Source organism: Psammomys obesus, unplaced genomic scaffold (assembly GCF_907164565.1).
Source record: "Psammomys obesus unplaced genomic scaffold, mPsaObe1.curated_primary_1811, whole genome shotgun sequence".
In the NCBI taxonomy this organism is placed as follows: Eukaryota; Metazoa; Chordata; class Mammalia; order Rodentia; family Muridae; genus Psammomys; species Psammomys obesus.
This window is the reverse complement of record NW_026585686.1, coordinates 752,036-773,796: the sequence shown is the minus strand read 5'-3', so window position 1 is coordinate 773,796 and position 21,761 is coordinate 752,036. Positions and strand designations below refer to the sequence as shown.

Sequence of the window (21,761 nt, the reverse complement as noted above, 5' to 3'; positions counted from 1 at the left end):
TGTGTGTGTGTGTGTGTGTGTGTGTGTGTGTGTGTGTGTGTGTGTGTGTGTGTTTCCAATAAGCTAAATTGGAGAACAGCCAGAGGTTGCGTTTTGCTTGGCCAAAGTTAGTTCTTAAACATTAAGGTTCAGCTCCTTTTTAGGTCCTTTTGACCTACCAGTTTCCCTCTTGTCAGATCAAAGAAGACAACATTACAAGGCCAAGTCTCTAAGGGACCTTAAAAGGGATGTAGGTAGTTGCATTGGGGAGCAAAGTGCAGAGAGATGTCATGAGTCTAGCTGTGTAAGGCACAGTCACGGCAGGGTTTCAATTCTTGTCTCAAAAGACACCAGTGAATTGCCAATGAGGAAACATACGGATTGTTCTCTTTGGGTTCCCTTTGTCTTAGGACTTTCAGGGCCTTCTACTCAGTAATAGCTTAGGGGTGAGATTTATTGTAATATATTATAAGTGTAACTGGATCTGAAGTTCAAGTGGATTCATATTTTCTCCTCATAACACATTAAAGTGTGCACGCCTATTTGTTTTCCTCATGGTAAACAAAATCCTCAAGGCAATTTCAAGTTGACTATTAATTATAAGAGACACGAATTACCATCTTCTAATGCAGAATTATGCCTCCTAGCATTAAAGCTGCTTAAGGAACCTAATTGTCAGCACACTTAACAGGAATTTATTTGCTGGAAAACACACACAGGTGAATTTAGTTTTAATTAGGTCACAACATAATTCACTAGAGCCAATTTTGTAGTTCTAACGACAAGCCGCAACTGCTGGTTCTCTACACGCGGAGCCTCTGACCCCAAATGAGCAGGTCTAGAGCAGATCTCTTCCTACAAAATGCTACATGGCACATATTTTCAGATAGCAAGGACTTCTGATATGGCTTCTTCCTATAAAGGTTTTGGAAGGAAAAAAAAAAACTCTCTTCTTTTAAGGAAAAAGAAAAACTGGTTTCTGGTAAAAATGAACACAAACATACCAGTTTCAGAGGAATCTGACCAATTGCTTCACCCTCCCTCTGAGTTCAGATCTCTTCTTACCCAGGCTGGCCTCAAGCTTGATATATGGCTGAAGATGACTTTAAACTTCTGATCCTCCTGCTTTCCCCCTCCTAAATACTGGGATATAGGCAATGTGCTGAGGATCAAAGCCAGGGCTTTGGGACCACTATACAAGCATTCTACCGACTTAGCCACAACACAACCACAATTGCTGCCATTGCCTACGTGTTTTCACAGCCTTTGTGGTTTTACCGAGTGAACCAGTATGGCTCCACTCCAGGGTGTCTCTTACCTGCGACTTCGGCTTCCTCCTCTATTTACAGGTCTTTCCATCTCAGAGTCATTGTCATTATCCTCTGCCTCATCAGACTCCTCCTCATTGTCATCAGAATGCAGATCTTTCATGATAGACCTTAAAGGACCTGAGTAATGACATGAACCACAGGCAGTTAAGCAAATGCTCGAACACACCTGGTCATATTAGACACTTGGGAATGCCTCCCGTACTGACCTATGGCTAAGAGCAATCATTACCCTGTACAGATAAGCCTCTGCATCCAAATTCAGGATGATTTCTGAATTGCAACCTCTATGGAAACATTACCATTCTTGCTAGATTCCCCCAAATATTTATTATTAAAGAATCCCTAATTTGGGGCTGGAAAGGTGGCTCAGTGGTTGAAAGCATTTGCCGCTCTTCCAGAGGACCTGTGTTTGATTCCCAGCACCCACAGGAGAGCTTATGACTCTGTAACTCCAGGTCCAGGAAATCTGACATCCTCTGCAGACCTCCTCAGCCACCAGGCATGCACAAGGTGCACAGATTTATGGGTAAGCAAAGCACCCATACACATAAAACACAATAAATCTAAAAAAATTTTTAACGAATCTCCATTTAATAGGATTTTTTTCCTGTGTAATTTTATTTCCTAACCTCCCACCCCAAATAACAACCAAAAGTGAAGCAGATCTATTAGTAAATAGAATGTTTTGTTAAGTTAATCTATGTATTGAAAAGTTGAGACTAATAAATCACTGTGGTTGTAGCTGGTTCTTGGCAATGTAGCCTTTGTGTAGTAGTTTCTGATCTATTAAGGTTTAGCTGCTCCTTTTATTTCAAGGTCATTTGCAGGTCAAGCCAGCATTTCAGTCAAGCTCAGGTTATAAAGCGCTTCAACTCCATGGTGTAATTTCCTATCTCTGATTTTCCTATTGATCCTGGACAGCAGATCTTGTTGCAGCAACTTTATGTAGCCTTTTTTCATCTTACTTTTTAGGAATTCCTGCCAAAATATCAGCATGTATTAACATAAATAAGACTATGTAATAAATCATGTGCCCAGAAAACTCCAGAAGGTATCCACTATTTGATGAGAGGAAGGGGGTTGAAAAAAAAAAAAAAAAAAAGCTGTAACTAATTTTATTTAGGACCAGACAAAACTGAAAAGACACACACAATGATTAGTGAAACTTCTCTGTTTTACTACTCAAAACGTAATGAAAAAAATAACTATTTTTTCATTTTAAGAGAAGATTGTAAAGGCTATCAAGAAGGGGTCATTTTCATTCTGGATTAGGCAATTCACAAAGTCTACTCTCTGATCGGGCTATTTGAGCTGTCACTAAGTTCTAACACAGGCACTGACTCCCTGCAATCTCACATTCTTCAAACTCAGATTTCTCCGCTTTTGTAGTGGGTTTATTTCTTTGAAAGTTAATGAAACAAGACTTCTGAATAGCCAAAACTATCACCGCCTTTTATTATATATTTTCTTGGAAGCTTAGCCTTAGTCCAAATATACACAACAATTTAATCCTCTTTCAAAGCACACAAGGCCATTTAAAATTCAGTGTGGTCAAAGAGAATGGTGATGTTCACTATGTTACTAGAAAACAAAGGACTCTCTGATACTCTTCTGTTGTGTAAAAACAAAACAGACCACTTTTGGAGAGTTTACACACACCATAAAAATATGCTTCATTATATTTTCTGGTTTAATTTATACAGAGTTTTGGTTAGCATGTGACTATGAGAGAAATACATATTTAAAGATAGCAAATGCATTTTTGCTTAAAAAGTCTGCTATACATATATTATTATATAGAGAGAGTTGTCCAAGGATGAAGAATGGGAGCCTATATATAAGAAGCTGAGCCTCTGGAGTTGGTTTGCTGGAGTATTTCCCTTTGGGAATGGACTGTGTCTATAATCCGTTTGTGAAATGTTGGCACAGACTAGAAAAGGGGACTTTCTAGAGCCAGGCCTCCAGAATGAATATGGTTTACAAGTACATTCCTGGGGGAAATAAAAACAACTGCATATAAGTCAAGTTACCATTCAAATAATAACACAGTGGAAGATAGGTCATAAGTCAACTCATTAGGATGTTTTATGGGGAAAGGGTTTCCTTAGCTGAGGAGCCATTGCTACCTTGTTGCCTGGTCTGGGATGGCGTGAAGCTGGAGCTGGAGCTGGAACTGGAGCTGGCAGGACTGGGCTGCTCTGACTTCAGAGAAGAAGAAAAAAAACATCAATACATTTATGGGATGCAACACACCTAAGACGAAAATAACCTCAATGCTCTAAACAGCCTCTACAAAAAGTCTGATGCTGTGCAAGAAAAATGAGCAGATACATATTACTTTTTAAAAATAATAATTAAAAAACCTAACACAGGAGAATCACAATGTCATTTGTTTTGTTTTGTTTTGTTTTTGGACAGCCTTATTTTTATTAGATGAAAGTAACGCATATAACATGTCAAGGACGCACAGGGAAACCCCGGGCGCTACATGAAGAACTGAACTATGACTTCATCCTGCCCACGGCCGTGCAGATCTGCTCCTGAGGGATACCTTCACTGGCCTTTCCTTCACTGTCCTCTCCAAGGATTCCATTGGCTCGACCAGTTCAAACATAATAGTAATGAGGCCAAGGTCATTAGTTCAATCACATTATGAGCCAGTTAATTTCACTCTGGACCAAGGCCATGACCAACTAACAACCCCACTCATCATCAGCTCACAAATGGAGGCCAATATTCATAATATCCAGCCAAGTCCCACAAACAAGTCAGGAGGAAATGTTGTCACTATTTTGAGAAGAAAAATGTCCTTTAATTTCACTGCCTGTGGATTCGCAGGGCAACAATCTCACACATACATGCCACCTTTGGCTCTCTGTGATTTCATCTCACCCTTTAGTATCCAGAAAAAGTTCTACATCCAGCACACACACACACACACACACACACACACACACACACACACACACACTCAGGTTTCTTCCTTCTCAAACCACTAACACCTTTACAAAACAGGTCCCCATACACAGTGTAAAAGGCATGTGATTCTTATTATTTCTTCCACACTCAGCATAACGCATTGCCTACTACAGGCCATCCTTGGCTGGGACTGAAGGCAGCATCTGCTCCACTGCCTTGACAGTTTCCACAGGACAGTTTACAACGCTTAAAGGTGGTGGACACCAGATGCGTGGCAAGAAATGTGCAAGACCCTGACCACACCAGCCACATACTTCAGTTTTGTGTCGTAAGTAACTTATTAAAGCTGACGTGGTTGGTTGTTAGAATAGACTGTTTCTACCCCATTTCTAATGTCCCCGTGTTTTCCAACACATAGTTATGTTATTTCAAAAACTGTAAGGTGTTCCCATGTACACATGTTCTTTTTCCTTTGCTAAATACATACCCCGGTGGGAGTGCAACTACAAGCACTCCCAGAAGCCACTAGATGAAGACAACGATGGGGTTCAGTGTGTACAACAGTTTCTCACCCCTGAGTTCTTTCCATGTCCCCCCCCCCCCCCCCCACAGGAGTCCCGCCCCACCCCCTTTCTGCAGCGGCACCAAGCTCCATGCACTGGGACATGAGGAAGTGCTTTTGGGCATTCCTGATGCACACTTTACATCCTGGGGGTGGATGGGAAAACAGGTGTCAGCAATCTAACTCATTCTGCAGGAAAAGGGCCAGACAGGGCCCCTAATGAGAAGCAGGCGGCTCGCCCACTCTTTGCCACCGCATTCTTTACTTGAGAATTGAACAAAGGCCTCGGAATCACTCCTTGAGGGCTAGGAGACAGAGTTGGTTCACAGGTGCAAATGCCTGTGTGGCGCTCGCCCTCCTCACTGCTGTTAGGTGGCTCTTCCCTGGCTGAGTCCTAATGGCAAGTTACACAACTGAAAGGACATGTGGAGCATTGCTCATCAGAAAAACTTCTCCCAGGGCCCAAGGAGCCTCCTCTCCAAATCCAGCCCTGAAAAGTGCCTGCAAATGGAATTATTTAATAGCCCTGGAAGCTATTTGGGAGAAAAAAAAAAAAAAAGAAAAAGAAAAGAAGAAGTCACACTGCCTGAGCAGTACACATCACACACCTGGACCTAAACGACCATGCTGCCAGAACTATTTGCTAAGAATGACATTAACTAGAGTAGCAATGTCAGGGCACACACCTTCAATTCCAGCACCTACAAGGAAAAAGCAGGTAGATTTCTATGAGTTTGGGGCCAGACTGGTCTGCACAGTGAGTTCCAGGCCAACCACAGTGACATACTCAGATCATGTCTCAAAACCCAACCAGTCAAACAACCAGGGTCACAAATGAAGACAGTGGCCATCATCTGGGCTACCACCACTGATCTTACTCTTCCATTTCAAGCTTTATGTAGATGCCAAAACCAAACCTTTTAACATCTTACCCACAGACATACTTAACATTTCCACAACTGCTAATTACCTGAAAAGGGCTAGCTAAGAAAAGTGTATGTGTCTGTGTGTGTGTGTGTGTGTGTGTGTATATATATATATATATATATATATATATATATATATATACACGTGTGAGTGTGCGTGCGTGTGAGTGTAACTCCAGCTCCATGGAATCCAACGCTTCTGGCCTATGCAGGCACCTGTATTCATGCCCACATACTCTGATACAGCCAGCCAGATACAAAATGAAAAAACAAAACAAAACAAAAAAAAAAAAAAACAAAAAAAAACTTAAAAAAAATCTTCAAAGAAGTCAGCCAGCCATGATGGCAGGCCTTATAATCACAGGATTGGAGAAGGAAAGACAAGAGATCCCTGGGACTCACCGGCCAGTCAGTCTAGCCTATTTGACAAGCCTCATGCCGATAAGAGACTGTCTCAAAAACCAAGGTGGGTGCTAGCTGAGGGGAAAACAAAGTTGTCCTCTTGTCTCCACATACTTGTACCAAACACATACATACATAAACAAAACACAAATGCATCCTGAGAAAACCAAAAGTGTTACCTATCCACCAGCATCCATCCTTCCGCTATTCTCCTCAATGGGGAATTTCAAGAATGTACTATGACAGAACCTGGATGGTCAGTGAAAACATTATGAAGATCATTCATGTGGTGGCAGATAGATCTTGTTCTAGTTTTTTTATTTTTTTGTACCGGTGTGATAAAATACTGCCCAAAAGCAACTTTGGAAGGAAAGAATTTATTGTATCTTGCCACCGCACACTTCCACGAGACAGTCCGTCCCCGAGGGAGGCTGAGGCTTGGATTTGGAGGCCGGCACTGAAGCAGGGAGTGTGCTAGAACGCTGCTGGGCTCCGCTGCTTCCGGGTTTGTGTCCTCATCCAGCGAGCTTTCTTATTCAACCCAGAACTGCCTGCCCACGTGTGGCACGGTCCACGGTGAATGGCCTCCCCACAGCAATTCACCAAGTGTCCCACAGACGTGCCCACAGTTTGTCTGACAGAGACAACCCCTCAACTACGGTTCCCTCTTTTCGACTATCTCTAGCTCATGTCAACTTGGCAAAAATTAGCGGGCACAGACCTCAAACACAAATTGACTAGTTCAGAGTGCAGGTTAGTGTTAACTAACCACTCCACAGTGGTTAGTAATTATATAAGCTATTATTTGCTTTATTTAAAAAAAAAAAAAAAAGGAAAAAACAAACCAAACCTTAAACTGGGCAAGTTAAAAACTTTATAGGACTTCAAGATATAACAGCCTCTTCTCCATCTCCTAAGAAATATTTAAATCTGTATTTTCATCTGTGTACGCATGGATCTGTGAGTTACACACCAAAAACTAAAAATAAGGGAGCGGATGATGCCCTCATCCTTTCCCTTGCGAGTTAATCTGATGTTTGTTTTTCAAATTCAAAATTCTCCCCCCTGGGGGTGGGGAACTGTTGATGTCACCTGGACAGAGGTGACTAATCAGCATTTGGTTGCCATCACAGAAGAATTTACTTGCAAGAGGCCACAAAGTTCACTATCAAAATAGGACCTATCTCTACAGTCAGTGAAACAATAGGCCTATCATGATGGGCAAGGTGCTCTTCAACACTGAATGACTATGCAAAATCATCCTGAAATGGATTCTTTTCAGAGGATTACTTTTGCCCAGGGCCAGTAAGAAAACCCTCATGTTTCTCCTAGAAACTCCTAGAATTTAAGTGTAAGCACGGGAGGGATTTGCACAAGGAGACTTCGTCCTAGAAAGCACACATTACTAGTTTTGTCCTAATGGACAACTACATTTATGAACAAAATTACAACTTTGATGTTTATAACAATCAGGATTTGGAGGTTATTGGCGGATGTGTATCTACCTTCAGAGAAAAGGGAGAAAATATGGCAAAACGAATTAAACATTTTTAAATAAGAAACAAAAAATTCTATCTAACAGAAATTACTTGAGATATATTCCAGTGTTTTATACAAAGCTTTTCCTATAGGTAGAAAAAGAAAATTCATATCCTGCAATAAAAATAATTTCTTTATTGTACAAATATCCAGAAAGATCATGCTAAACAAAGAAAAGAGTGTTATTTCACTCTGTTCTCTTCCCTTCATGACAACTGACTGAATACTCCGCTCTTACTAGTTTCATCCTTTCATTAAAAATGAATCACCCAACACATTATGTACCTTTAGGCTTAACAAAAATAATTAACTCATGTAGTTTCTCCTCTATAAGTTGAAAATTATCCACTCTTTTTTCAAACATACATTTAATTTTAAAGAGTGGCATCATCACATCCACTCCTAAGCAGAGACAGTATGAGTGAAATGCATCTTTCTGGTTACACTCCTAGATGCTGCTTTCAAACAGCTATGTCAGTAAATGGCAGGGCCAAAATTAAATGACAAATAACTTACGTTAAGAAGGTTAATATGAGGGAGATTTATACAAAGATATAAATGAGAAATTTTTAAAAATGATTCAAAAAGATCAAAACCTTATTACAGGGAGCCATATGAAAATAAGATTGGACCAACACTGGTTACCCCTTAAGGTATCTGTGTAGTTCCGGCATATTCTGTTTCATTAGTTTTATAGGAGGAAGGGCAGGTATTGTGCATTTTAAACTGTGTCCTTTACCATGGTCTATTGAAGCCCTCACTCTAAATGAGGTCAGAAATGAGCCTTCATAATGAGTTTAGGACACTTGAAAGAAGAAACATCAGAGAATGACCCCCACTACAGTCTTTGCAAGCAAAATGGTGCACATTTGTAAGCCACGGGGAACGCTCTTTTAAGGCTCCATGATTTCGTACTTTTAAAACTCACAGAATTTACTGTTTGAGCCACAGAGTTTCCGGTACAGGTTCAAGTAAACAAAGATAGCAAGACATATTTAACAGTTACCTTCTAACCAAGGATGCTGAAGCATCCTTGTGACCACAGGGTATATTTACATAGATTACATCTAACTGCTCTGGTTTCTCTTACACTATGCTTTTTGTTACACCTGTAACTTAGATAAAAGATAATTAAAGCAGCACTTAGAGCACATATTACATTAGTGTCAAAGAAAGTTTTCTGTGTCACTGTGAAAGAATCTCTCCCTATCTACAAGAGCCATCTCCGGATCCACACCCAAGACAAAGGAGTGGTAAAAGCAAACACTTCATTCCAGGACTTAGAGCTCGACAATCAGTTACTTCTCACATTTCCCAATAAATAGTCCTAAGAGTCCTGGCTGGAGGCCTCATTAGCAGGGATGTTTCTTCTCTGAACTGTCCCCATGTTCTTGACACTGGCCCTGATTAAGAGGATGCACCAGGCAACATAGTATATCAGTTTATTTGCCTTCACAGTAATTTGCTTTATTTCCCTAACTCTACAGCACAAATGTTTTAAACAACACATTAACAACATCTTCTCTGAAAACACAGTGAGCTTGAGAAAAGGCCACTGGAAGCTATAACCTTTGATACCAGTTACTCAAGTCTATGGCCACAACAGACTCTACATTTGTATTTACAACTTTAAAAGAGCTTGATGTTAAGCCAGAACCACATTCACATGCAGGGCTGTTGCATGATCGAATGCTATTGTTGTGTCCATCATTTTTTGATAACACAGCAAGAAACTAAGAATAACCCTCTCAAGTGAAACAAGAAGTCCTTATTTCTAGTAGATTTTCAACTTGCAGACATAAAAATTGTCCGGGATGCTAAGATAATTGGCTTTATATTGAAGCACCTCTGCTCTAACAACTGCACTTGCTGTTTCCCTCATTATCATCTTCACTATTATTATTAAATGTTGTCACTCTTTGGCTCCCCACACCCCGTCCGAGAACACAAAATCTCATTAGGACGCGAAACCGCCTTTGGGGTACAAGGGTCTATAAATCTCTCTCTAAGACCCTTTTCCACACTTAGGGATGGCTATAATTTTCTTTCAGCTTCCTCTGTTTAAGCAGAAGAGCCTCAAGTCTTTTATCTCTCATCACCAGTCTTACTTTGAAGGCTGCTGCTGACTATTGTAGTCAGAACATGTGCTGTTTCAAAAACTCCAGTCGCTGCAAGACAGTGTATGTGCCAGATGTGTTCTAAGAGATTACGGGCTAAGAAGCCTCACTTGCTGAGAGGTTTAGGCGAGTGAAAACTCTTCTGGAAACAGACCATGTGCAGCCACGCCCCCAAAAAACATTTGCCCAGAGTCTGTGGAGTCTTACACCTGGGCATTAAACATAGCAATCGACTATAATGCTGGCTATTTGTGGGTGTTGTGGCCCCCCTCGCCCCCACCCTGATTTTGAGGATGATGGTTATGAAAGAAAAAGTTGTAAGTAACAAAAGGCCTTTCAAATGCCTCATAAAAGAGTGACAGGAGGAAAAAAAAAAGATTCCTAATAAAGATCGTTGCAAACCAGGTTACTGAGCGAAAAATGGACACCGAGGTCTAAGGTCCTGCAACCATTTGCTGTTGGCACTTCCTCCTTTTAAGTATGAAATAACCCACCTGCTCAGAGTGCCAAAATCTTGTAAGTTCTGTCTGAATATTTATATACTTGCTAGGGTAGGACTGAATTTTTTTAAAAAAAGTTTTAAATAGTACAGTATATGTAGTTGAATGAATTTGGGGAAAATGGATGATAGTTAAATGAAATGAACTAACTGAAATAAATATATACCTGAAGAGAACAAGCCAGTGAATGACATTCTTATCATTTTAGGCCTTTTTTTTTTTTTAAATGGATTACTGTAAAAACGTTTATAGTGTACTTGGCTGACACTAGCAGAACTGCAGTGAATGGCTACTTAAGCCAAGAGCCACTAGCCTTCACATCTGGACTATCTTACAGAATATTCCCCAGCAAAAGAGAGCCTTGTACTTAATATCAAGTTCATTTTATTTGCTAAGAGCATATTTATCTGATTTCCATCATACTTTGAAGTCCTATATAACTAAAATACACTGAGAAAATTATTGATTTTAAAAAGCCTGATCATAACCAAGTAAAAAACGCAACATTTTCTCAGCATAAATCTATACAACCAAAACTCTTACTAGTTACAAGGCTTAATTTTTTTGTATGTCCTTTGTTTTCCTAGTTAGGATATAATGTATTTATCAACATGCTAGCCCCTTTTCTTTATCTAAATGGGGGAAATCTTTCAAAACTTCTTGGGCGTTGAGTATACACATATGTGCTTTTGGAAATGTTTGAGAGATAATCCAGAAGGATAAAAGAAAGTGACAAAAACCCCATGTTTTTTTTTTTTTCTGTACATTACGTGTTAGTACAATGACTATAATCATAACTAAGAAATGTGTAGCTCTTAGAAGGAGATGTTTACTGAGAGAAATGAGCTTGATACTATCCATACTGATAATCACCAGTTATTCTGTAATTTATACACTCAAACTACAACTGCATCACCCAGATTTCAAATGCTAGAGTGAGGTTAGCACAATTCACCAAACTCTCCAGACTTTCTCATTGTACAGTACTTCATGCTTAAGTTCAACTGGGAGGTAAAAAGTTAAGATTTTCAATGAAATATAGATATCCTAACAGTGTTTCCTATCACTATGCGACACACGTTTGTTTAAAAAGATTTTTTAAATGCCTACAGAATTCCTTAAAACAAAAAATTTAACACCGAGGGGTTTTGCACAATCTTCTAGAAGCATACAATTATCCTCAGCATGGTCGCATGTGATGCTCTGCTTTTACAGGGTTTGCTAGAAAATTTAATAGCATAAAGCAAAACTTATAACTACCTAATACTTACTAATACTTACATGTGCTTTACTTACACTTCAAGTGAAAGTGTAAGTCTTTACAAAAATAAAGTGTTTTAAAGATGTCAGATCTGTCCTAATGAAAATTAGGGGGGTAAAAAGAAGCAGCACAAACATGGAACACTGAAGAGCCTGCTCCCCTGTGGGGTCCTTCGGCTTGTTCCCATGAAGCCCTTCTACAAAGTAGTGCTCAGAATCACATAGTCTGCATTGGTGATATTCCATTCCTGTCAAGCATAGCAGGACTGCTGTCGCTGACGGGCTGCCGAGGAACCGGCACCTCCACGCACATACGAGCCTTGCAGTTGCTTTCCTTCATAAATCAATCTATTGTTGCACTTCATAATGAGAAGGCAGATTTACTGCCTTTTACCGCCTTTTCTCACCATCAGAAAGATCCCTATTTGGGTAATAGAACATTTCTCTTCTTCAAGTGTGTTTGGGATTAGGAAGGCAGGGGCAAGAACCTTTAACATCTGCTCCCTTCAAATGAATAACATGTCTAGTTCTCACAGTCAGGATGTTGAAAAGCAAATACCCTAAGTTAATAAAAAAAAAAATCCTCACACTTGAAGAAGCACAATACTTTATATCCATTGAAATCATCTCTTGAACACACATTTAAATTTGAGGTTTATACAGTAAAACACAGATTTCAGATGGCTAACAACATTGCCACTCAGCCACCTAATCATCACTGGGGTCAGACAACAGGAACCAGAATAAAGGCCTGGAATTCATCATCATCATCTTATTCTCCAATCCTAAAAGTAAATTTAAATTCGAGCTAGTAAAATTTTCATCATCCCAATCTCCACATTGTACAGTAAGAATAAAAACAGTTTATAGTATAGTCTTGCACACTTCTGTTTTGATTTACTTAATGTTTTCCCCTTAGGGAGAAATATTTAAGAATTAGGAACTTCAGACTTTAATAATCCAGAGAAAAGCACTTGTCAGCTTCTAACCATCTGCCTTTTAAAAATACACGCCTCACCCACTCACTGCAGTCAGGTTTGACATTCTCAGCGAGTAAGTAGATCTTGATGGATCTAAACATGAGTCTCAGGAATCATGGCTCTAATTTTGGAAACAAGCTATCTTTAAACAAGCATTGTAATCCCACTGGGGAAGTCAGTTAGCCACAGATTTCAAAGAGACAGATTCCATGCATGAAAAATAAACAATGATGAGCAGGTACTGAATTCAAGAAGAATCTCTGTTTTGAAGAAAACTAAACATCTTCCATCCATGAATATGGAGCACTGCTTTGTTACTTTGGGCTATCTTTTGTCACTTACCCAGTGCTTTTTGACAGTTTTATAGGCTGTTATCCCAAAGACTGCAATATTTATGGTCTTTATTCACGAGGGCTTTCTACTTTTACCCACTGCTTACTAATCACCAAAGAGATAAAAACAAACCAGCAAACAAACAAAAACAAAACAAAACAAAACAAAACAGGACTAAAATCGGCTCAAAAGATGTCCTTCAACAATAAAGGCCCAGGACAGCATCAGCTAGAGGTCTCCTTAGTTCCTCTTGCTCGCCTTGATCTTCCTTTCCTTACAGACAAGTTTGTGAGGGTCTAAGGTCCACACTGCTCAGGTATAGGAATAACCCAATTGATCTGTTGCTTTCCTGAAGGATGATTTGGAACCATATCTAAATTGATCCTCAAACACACATTTAATTTCAATATCTCAAGAATGATTTAAAAAAGTCAAACTCTTGTTTTCAGTCTTCACAAAACATGACCATTTCCTCTATGTTCTTGCAGAATCATCATTCAGGAAACTCTATGAACTTTACTATATATTTAAACATATGTGTTTAAAAAATGTACATAGTTATTTAAAAACTTCAGCATTTAGCTTATAACATGTTTATAACTTTTTCCAACACTCTCAAAGCTTCTAGTCACATTTCACTCACTACACATACAGAACCCACAGCCAAAGAGCAAAAAAAAAAAAAAAAAAAAAAAAAAAAAACAAAAAGAAACAGATTTTCTTTTTACTTAACTGCACTTGGCTTAAACATCTAAGACACTGGCTGGTTTTCATCTTAAGAGCAATATTACAGTATGCAATCATGCCCTCTTGCAAGCTTGATGCTGGAAACCCTGACGCCAAATTATTCTAAAAACCTAAATCCATGGAAGAAAACTAGCAACACTGACACCATTATTCTCACGAATTTCCCGATAAGCCAAGCAGATTGCACAGTTCCCTAAGTGTGTGCAGCTGCAGGGGAAGGGCGAAAGGGCAAGGGCGAAAGGGCAAGGGGAGGGCACGGCACCTTGGCTGGGGCCCTGAGGCTCAGCTCACCGCTCTAAAATACAGTTCGCTAAATATGAGTCTTCTTGGGGAGGTTCATTGCGATCAGCTTCTCTTCTCTATGAAATCACAACAGAATGAAAATTTCAGAGGGAAACAGACATTCAAAACCAAACAGATGAACAAGTGAACAAAACACTCCGGATGTTTTTAGATACTCCCACATGTGGGCACACCCAACACATTCTATCTCATCAGAAATACAAAGTTCAAGATTAGCATTTATATTTAGTTACTTGGCCCATTTACGTACAAGACTGACTACTCGGATACCATGTGACTCCATTAATGTATACAGATGCACAAGGAAGAAAAAATCTCCTTGACAACATTTCCAGTTTATATGTATTTCTGTTGATTAATGTTCATGCTTTCAGACAGTCCAAATACATAACCCAATAACTCATATTTCTTTAGGGAAAAATGGCAAATGTTATTGTCCGTGTGTAAAGGTCTAATGAGACTTGATGAGTGATATTATTTAAATTTTGTGATTATTTAGATTATATTTGTCATACACATTAATCTGAAAATCAACTCAAATTCCATTAAAACAGGTTTAGAACCTATAAAATGAAAGTATATATATTTAGATTAGAATTTACAGCCATTTATTTTAAAATACTAAAAATACTTCATATACATTTAATTGATAACTAATTTTTACCAAGTACCCTAATGATTAGATGACAAGAGTGTTATTAGTTCTTTGGGGGGAGTGAAGTTTTACATTATTTGTTCTTAAACACAAAAACATGTGAACAGTGAAAACCGTGACTTTTCAGAGTGATATGCTATATAATTATGATACAGGAAGAACAGCATGCATTATACTTTGCTGAGTGAAAGGACTGATTTCTGATTGCTAGGGTGTTGGCAGTTCTAAACATTAGCGTCTCTTAGAAAGTAAGAGAACTGTTCAGCAATACAGTTGCAAACAGAGAAGAAAAGGCTTTTATCTCTTTAATATTCATTTTAGGAATTCAAAGACATTAAACTATGTATAAATGTCCCAAAGTCACAAGAGAAAGAGATTTTTCATGTACTTTAAATCACTTGGGGGGGAGAAGGGGGAGGCAGTATGTATCAAGATTCAATTATACGGAGAGGTAGTATAAAACACTGCCTATGCATAAAACTTTCTCAGATTTTTTTTTTCCAATTAGATTAGGCATGCTACACATGCCTAAAACTGGAAAGATTTTTTTCTGACTTCTTTTCTAATCCGTGCCTTTGTCCCGTTACTTTCACCACTTTTAGAGCACCGTGTATAACATCTTAGAACTCTCTCATCTATAATTACTGGTCATGGTAAGTAAACTATACATACGCTGGCCTTCAAAAACACAAGCAATAGAGCAAGCAAAGAAATCATCCTCACCTCTTTCAAAATCAAACAGAGGAGCCTCACGAGTACACAAGTGTCAGGAAGGAACGGAGTGCCGCTACAACGATTCTCTTGAAAAGACCGAATTCTGCTCCGGCACCCACTGTATATTTAGATTGGATTGGCAGTTTAAATGACAGCAAACACATGGCCATGACTTCGCAATTGCTCATTCATCCAACACGCACACACAGGCTAATCAGGAGCAAACATCCACCCTGAACTGTTTTAGAAATAGCTTCTTCTATCTGATACTACTGTACGTGCAGTGAGCAGACATTCCGCTGGAGATCAGATGTCAAACACTTAACTCTCTCCTACTACTCTCAGACCCTCAGTCACATTGCTCTGTAAGTCTAGAAAGCTTTCTGAAATAAACCTAACACCAAGATTTTTAGGAAATCCACTCTTTGACTCTGTAGTTTTATGAAGCTCAGAGTTAAAAAAAAAAAAATTAAAAAGTGACTATGTAAGGGTTCCAGGATGGGATCTTTGTCATTTGACTGCTTTAACTGTGGGACCCACCCCTGTTATCTATAGCAGCACACACCCCTGTTCTGTAAACAGGGAAAAAGTCACCACAGATGGTTACCTTTTTCTTTTTTTTTTTTTTTTTTTTTTTTTTTTCAAATAAAGCTTAGTAATTTTAAAGGTGAAGACACTGAATGTGAACTTTAAGTGCCTATTCACAAATGGAACTCTTTTATTTTCTAGTAAATAAGAAGAGAAAACATAGCTGCCACTGTTTACACAGGCTGTTAACCATGGCAGCAAGGCTGGTGAGGTATAGGTGTGCGTAAGTAGTGAAATCCATGGGGGGACGCAAGAAGCTGAAGGCAAATGTGGCTATTCACTCTATAAGCTATTAAAAAGGCAAAAAAAAATATTAAAATAATTATGCTTTACTTGACACGGGCTTATATTTTAATTGAATGTCAAGTGCTCTGAAAACTCTAGTTCACCATACAGACATCATGGATGGAATGGTACTCAGGGCTCAGGCTGCACAAGCACCGGGTCTGTCTGCACCACACTGTGAGTGTGGGAGCTTAGCCGAGTCATGCAGTCTGTCCATGTCCCAGCCCTTCATTTCTGAGGCCGGAAAGGGAATTTTGTGGTGTCAGTCTATATGAAGACTAAGTATATATTCAGTACAAAGTGGTTGGAGCAGAATATGGAACAAATGATAAATATTATCTACTCATCATCTGCAAGAGTAACTACGAAATTATGGCTTAAGAAAATTTCTCCCTCAGTTCATTGAGCTTGTCCAACTTAGTGCTCCAAAGAAATAGGGCAATTCTAATATACCGGTCCAACTTCTCAAGCAGAGGTCTTATACAGCATCTAGCTCATTGTCTCATATATGGGACATTCTAGAGGGACTTTATACAAATGTAATAAGCCAACATAAAAGTTTTAAAGAGATAAGTGCTGGCGTTGGAGAAATAATTCAGCATTTAAAATAACACTTAACTGATCTTGCAGAAGAACCAAATTTGGTTTCAGCACCCAAGATCGTGGCTCACAACCATTTATAACTGCAGTTCTAGGTGATCCACATCCCTTTCTGACCTCAGTGGATATTGGGCACACATGTGGTAGACCAACAGACTAGCAGGTAAAACATACATACATATATACATATATCTATATAATAAAATTCTAAAAATAAAGAAAAGGATGAGCAGAAGATATTTATAGACAAGAAATGCCTGGTCATATAATTACACAGAATTCACATGGCGCTGGAAGTCCCCCCCCCCCAACAGAATGTGACTCTAACAATATCAAGAATAAGATCCTAAAGAAAACACTAACAGTATAATATTGTCATCGATAGTTCATTTCAATACACAGGGTTGGACATTTCTGTCATATGCAACGGGTCTTGTGCATGAAAAGACAAACAGATGGATACTCATTGCGTGGGCAGAAATATTTGCCCAGTAGTTTTGGCTACTTACAAAAGTGTTACAGTGGAATTCTCAGGTAGAGTAAACCCTCATGTTTAATTAAAACTCCTCTATGCTGTCCCCCCCCCCAAAAAAATGGAGATTATATAGAGAGTTTATGATATGGTATCATTACTGTCAAGGTATCTCTGCTTTTCCTTTAACCACAATTACCAGTGTCATCCAGTGTTTGTTCCTTTAGTAGGAGATGCTATGATAAGCAAAAGCAAATGTGATGTAGCTAGGAAATAAGAGTATGTTCAGGGTTAAAGCAATCCCAAAACTCGTTGTTAAATGCTGTCTGAACATACCATTAAAATTTAGTAGAACCTAACATAATTTCCATCAATGGGATGCAGGTGTTAGATGGTTACATTAGTCTCAACACTACAGGCAAATTCAGATTTCTTTCCCATATGACAGAGTACTGATAAATATCAATTCATTGGTTTACCGAGTCCTCAAGATCAAAAGGCCCTGCATATGGCACTAATAAATCAAATAGAGTAATCAAATCTGCAGTCTGTTTTCCTTGGCTAAAACTGCAAAGTTCTACTTACAGAACCTTATCTACCCCTAAGAATTCTCTGCCAAACCAAATTTAACTTACAAGGAGTACAGAATATATAGCAATCCCCAGCTGCGCACAACCCTCCTGCGGCTTTTGAAGTTGAGAGGTCCTACTGTGTGATGGTCTCATTCTAGATTATCTGTTTCCCTCCTCCTCACCCCCCTTGTTGATTTTTGGAAGCTCATAGTTAAGTAAAATTTCACCCAGAGGTAAAAGTTTACCTCTGGGTTTAGACTGGGCAGTTATAAAATATTTTTACTTACTGATGAAACCTACAATAAAGTACTTAATAAAAAATCTCCAATGTAGTAACACATGCTAGAAATGATGAAGAATTCTACAAGAGCTTTTCAATACTATACAAAAATAACAGAAAGAATTCCTGGTGCTGGATATTCTTCTCTGGCTGGCAGATTTCAGCGAAATCACTTTCTGATGAAATGGCTCTCAATTGTGTGTCTCAACAGTATTGGCTGGCAAGAGAAGGGATAAGGAAAAGATACCAGAAGGAGGAAGGCAATCCCAGACAAGCCTGACCACCTTTCAGGTGATCCCCTAAGGATACTGTCCTGGCAGATGAACCAGCCTATGTACTAGCAACCTTCAAGAATATAACAAAGTATATATTGGACATGGCTGCTTTAAACAAGAGCTAAACAAGGACAACCCCAACAACCTAACTAAAACAGAAGGAGGCAGTCTCATGCGGACCCTAACCCTTGATAAAAACTGCAGGCAACTAAGGAACTTTGAGAATAGAAGGATTTGAGAAAGCGCAAAGGGTATATGTGAGTGGTTAGAGCGAGGAAAGGGAAGGGGAAATGATGTAATTACATTTTAATTTCAAAAAATTTCAAGACTTATGTTGTGACCATACTGTTTTATTTTCTTTATAAAACCAGCCTGCACTTTTCAAATATTTTTATGATATGTAAACAAAACATTTGTCTTGGTCCAAATGAGAATATACCCTAAAATGCCAAAATCACAGCCAAGAATCCTTATTCATACATACTCTGACACATACATACTCAGGTCGTAACAATTACAAATGTCAAGGGTACCAGTGCATTTAAAGATGATTCCACTTGGATACAGGATACAAATGAATAAACTGTAATTAATACAAAAATAAAATTTAATTAAAAACTGATTTCAAGTGAGAACCATCACTGAGAACAACTGAAGTCATCCACAGAAGTCTGTCATAATCATGCATCGTCAACTTGCTGGCACTCCATTTTATCAAAGTTATAAATTCAAGACCAGGGTGAAAACAATAGCTTTGGTCTGACAAGATACAGTTCAATGGTCTCTCTCTCTAACCTACTCTGTGGATGTAAAATGACTTAATGCCTGTGTTTTCTTCAAGGAAGAGTTTGAGTTCTTTTGGCTACTGGGAGAGAAGTAATTTAGAAAATAATCAGTTTCATCAGCTTGATTGTTCCTGCTGTTGAGTATTCTGGATTTGCGTAGATAATTCATTATCAGCCTAAAACAGAACTAAATGAATTTCAGTATGTTCTTAAACATCCATTAAAATAGTGTATAATTTTATGTGGTGGGGGAGAGGTGTGAATGCACAGCTTTCTGCATATGAGACACACATTCTGCCAGTTTGGAGCAGATCATAATCTTTGGCTCCTGGGACATTTAGTTTCTACCCTCCTCTTTAGTGATCTGGTCTTCACTCCGGGTCTGGTGCAGTCTATAGTCTCCTAGATGAAACCAGGTTCCCATTTTTAGCTGATGTTCCCATTTCTGTATTTCATACACAGAACAAGTAAAAACACTTGGTCAGCAGGGTACAAGATTCTTCCTTTAATGTCACCTAAACTAGAGGAATTGTAGTGAGAATCAGAGAGCACCAAAGCTACATCACCAGCGTTTTGTGTAGGGAAAGCCTCTTCTGTGCTGTAACAAAACAGGGTAGAGAAGAAGTGCAGAGACACAGAATGCCAGAGTAAGAGGACTGACCATTCATATGCACTGGTTAAAAGTCCTGTGTATATCCTCTTAGAAGACAATAAAACCAAAATCAGACAGGTTAAACTCTGAAGAGTATGAGTGTGTCTATGAATGACTTTTTGCTTTTGCTATAGCTTAGCTAAGGTAAAAAAAACAAACAAACAAACAAACAAAAAAAAAAAACAACAAGGAAAATTTTCTAGGTCCTGTCATCATTATGTGTTTGGAGGTTGAATCTCCAGAGTAATGGAGCTTGTAGGAATGGACAAAGCCTATTTATAGACTTTCAGCTGCCACAGATATCACTGCAGATGACAGACGCCATTCCATGGATGCCCTGATCATCGATTCTAAAGATGTTCTGGAATGATACAGCTTTGTGACTATCTAAGCACACTGAGTATTCCTATCCAAATAGAATTCTCAGTTGTTTTTTTTTTTTAAAAAAAAAAAATACTGCTTGCCTATTTTTGTGACTATTACTGTTGGTCATTCTAATGCTATAGCGAAGAATAGGCTAGTGTACACACGTACACACACACACACACACATACACACACACACACAATACCTGCATGTATCTGCTTTCTGCCATCTTTAAGTACTAAGATGGCCTCTCATGTCCTCCTTTTCATGCCTACTGGTGTAGGTTTTGCTTTGTGCATGTTATCTTAAAATATATATTAGATACTTTTCTAATCCCACTCAGTAAGACTGAGGATTAAAACAGAATCTTTACTTTGCATATTCTACATGGTGGGGGTTGGTAATCTTTTTCCATAAAAAGCCTAATAGCAAAGATTTGTATTTCAAAGGCATTATAATCACTGTTAGAACTACTCAATTCTGATCCTGTAAGAGAAAGACAAAATGAAAACAAGTGATTATGAATATGTTTAATTAACTTTTATTAATAAAAACAAGTAGTGGATGAGGTCTTGGATCTGAGTTGTAGTTTACTGCTCCCTGATCTATAGGTATACAGCACAAAGCAGCAAACTCATAGTGGGGAGAAATTTGATAAAATTTGCTAATATTTTCTCTGGTTTGGTTTAACATATGACTTCATTTATAAAATGGTGAAGACAGGTGTTTAGTGACCCCACACATAAGCTGTGCATTTTCTGTTCCTTTAGGGTTACTAACTCCTTATGTCCTAATAGCAACTCAACATTTTATCCTGAAAGAGCAATGATTTGACCTTGCTGTCTATGCTTCCTGGAATTACTGTGGAGAACCTAACTGTGATGTATTATCTTGAAGAGGGAATTCTCATATCATTTGTATTGTTGAATGTATACAAATATCAATAAAAGTCTCACCAATAATATAAATTACTCCTCGCCAGATAAGCAATTAGTGCTAAAATAGCAAGATCTTGGAAAAAAAGGCATTTAAGGAGAAAGTTATAAACATCCTAAGTTGCTGCAAATTCGAACAGGAGAGCTCTCCAAAGGTCATTATTTTAGCAAGTGTAATCCATTAACTGTTAGATAAGTTGGGTATTTAAAATGGGTAGTAAGTTTTAGATACTGTGAAGCCCAAGGTCTGTAAACAGAAATCTAGGACAGGCTCCTTTTCCTGATAGGCGAAGAAAGGGCTGTCACATCAACAGCGATAAAAATAACAGCCAATCGAGCTCCAAGTTCAAAGTAACACTGAGGAAGAGCAATCAATGCCTTAATTTTCTCCTAGAAAAACAGTCTCTACACTAAACCAATTCAATGGTAAACTTCAAGTAAAATGTAGGATTAAGTCCTGGATGAACAGGAAATCTGTATTTTACCTTTTGTGAACACTTTCATAACCCAAACATCTGGCAAATAAATACATAAATAATAAATAAACAAACAAACAAAAATACAAGAGTTGCAGAAGAATCTATTTTAAACCTACTTTCCCTTCAAAAGAATTTCCCATTAAAGAAAAACAATAATTATGTTATTGCCAAACATAAAAAAGTAGCCAGGAATTCAGGGAGAAAT

At 38.5% G+C, this 21,761-nt stretch overlaps 1 protein-coding gene across 2 annotated transcripts in view; it reads right to left on the bottom strand.

Moving 5' to 3' along the window:
- Positions 1 to 21,761, bottom strand: part of Mllt3 (MLLT3 super elongation complex subunit) — a 250,155-nt gene that overhangs the window by 15,779 nt on the left and 212,615 nt on the right. For both annotated transcript variants that reach the window (XM_055629509.1, XM_055629515.1), the window contains exons 6-7: positions 3,437 to 3,512; positions 1,298 to 1,427 (exon numbers count right to left, since the gene is read on the bottom strand). In XM_055629509.1, coding sequence (XP_055485484.1) covers positions 1,298 to 1,427; positions 3,437 to 3,512 — 206 coding nt within the window. The remainder of the gene's footprint in view (positions 1 to 1,297; positions 1,428 to 3,436; positions 3,513 to 21,761) is intronic.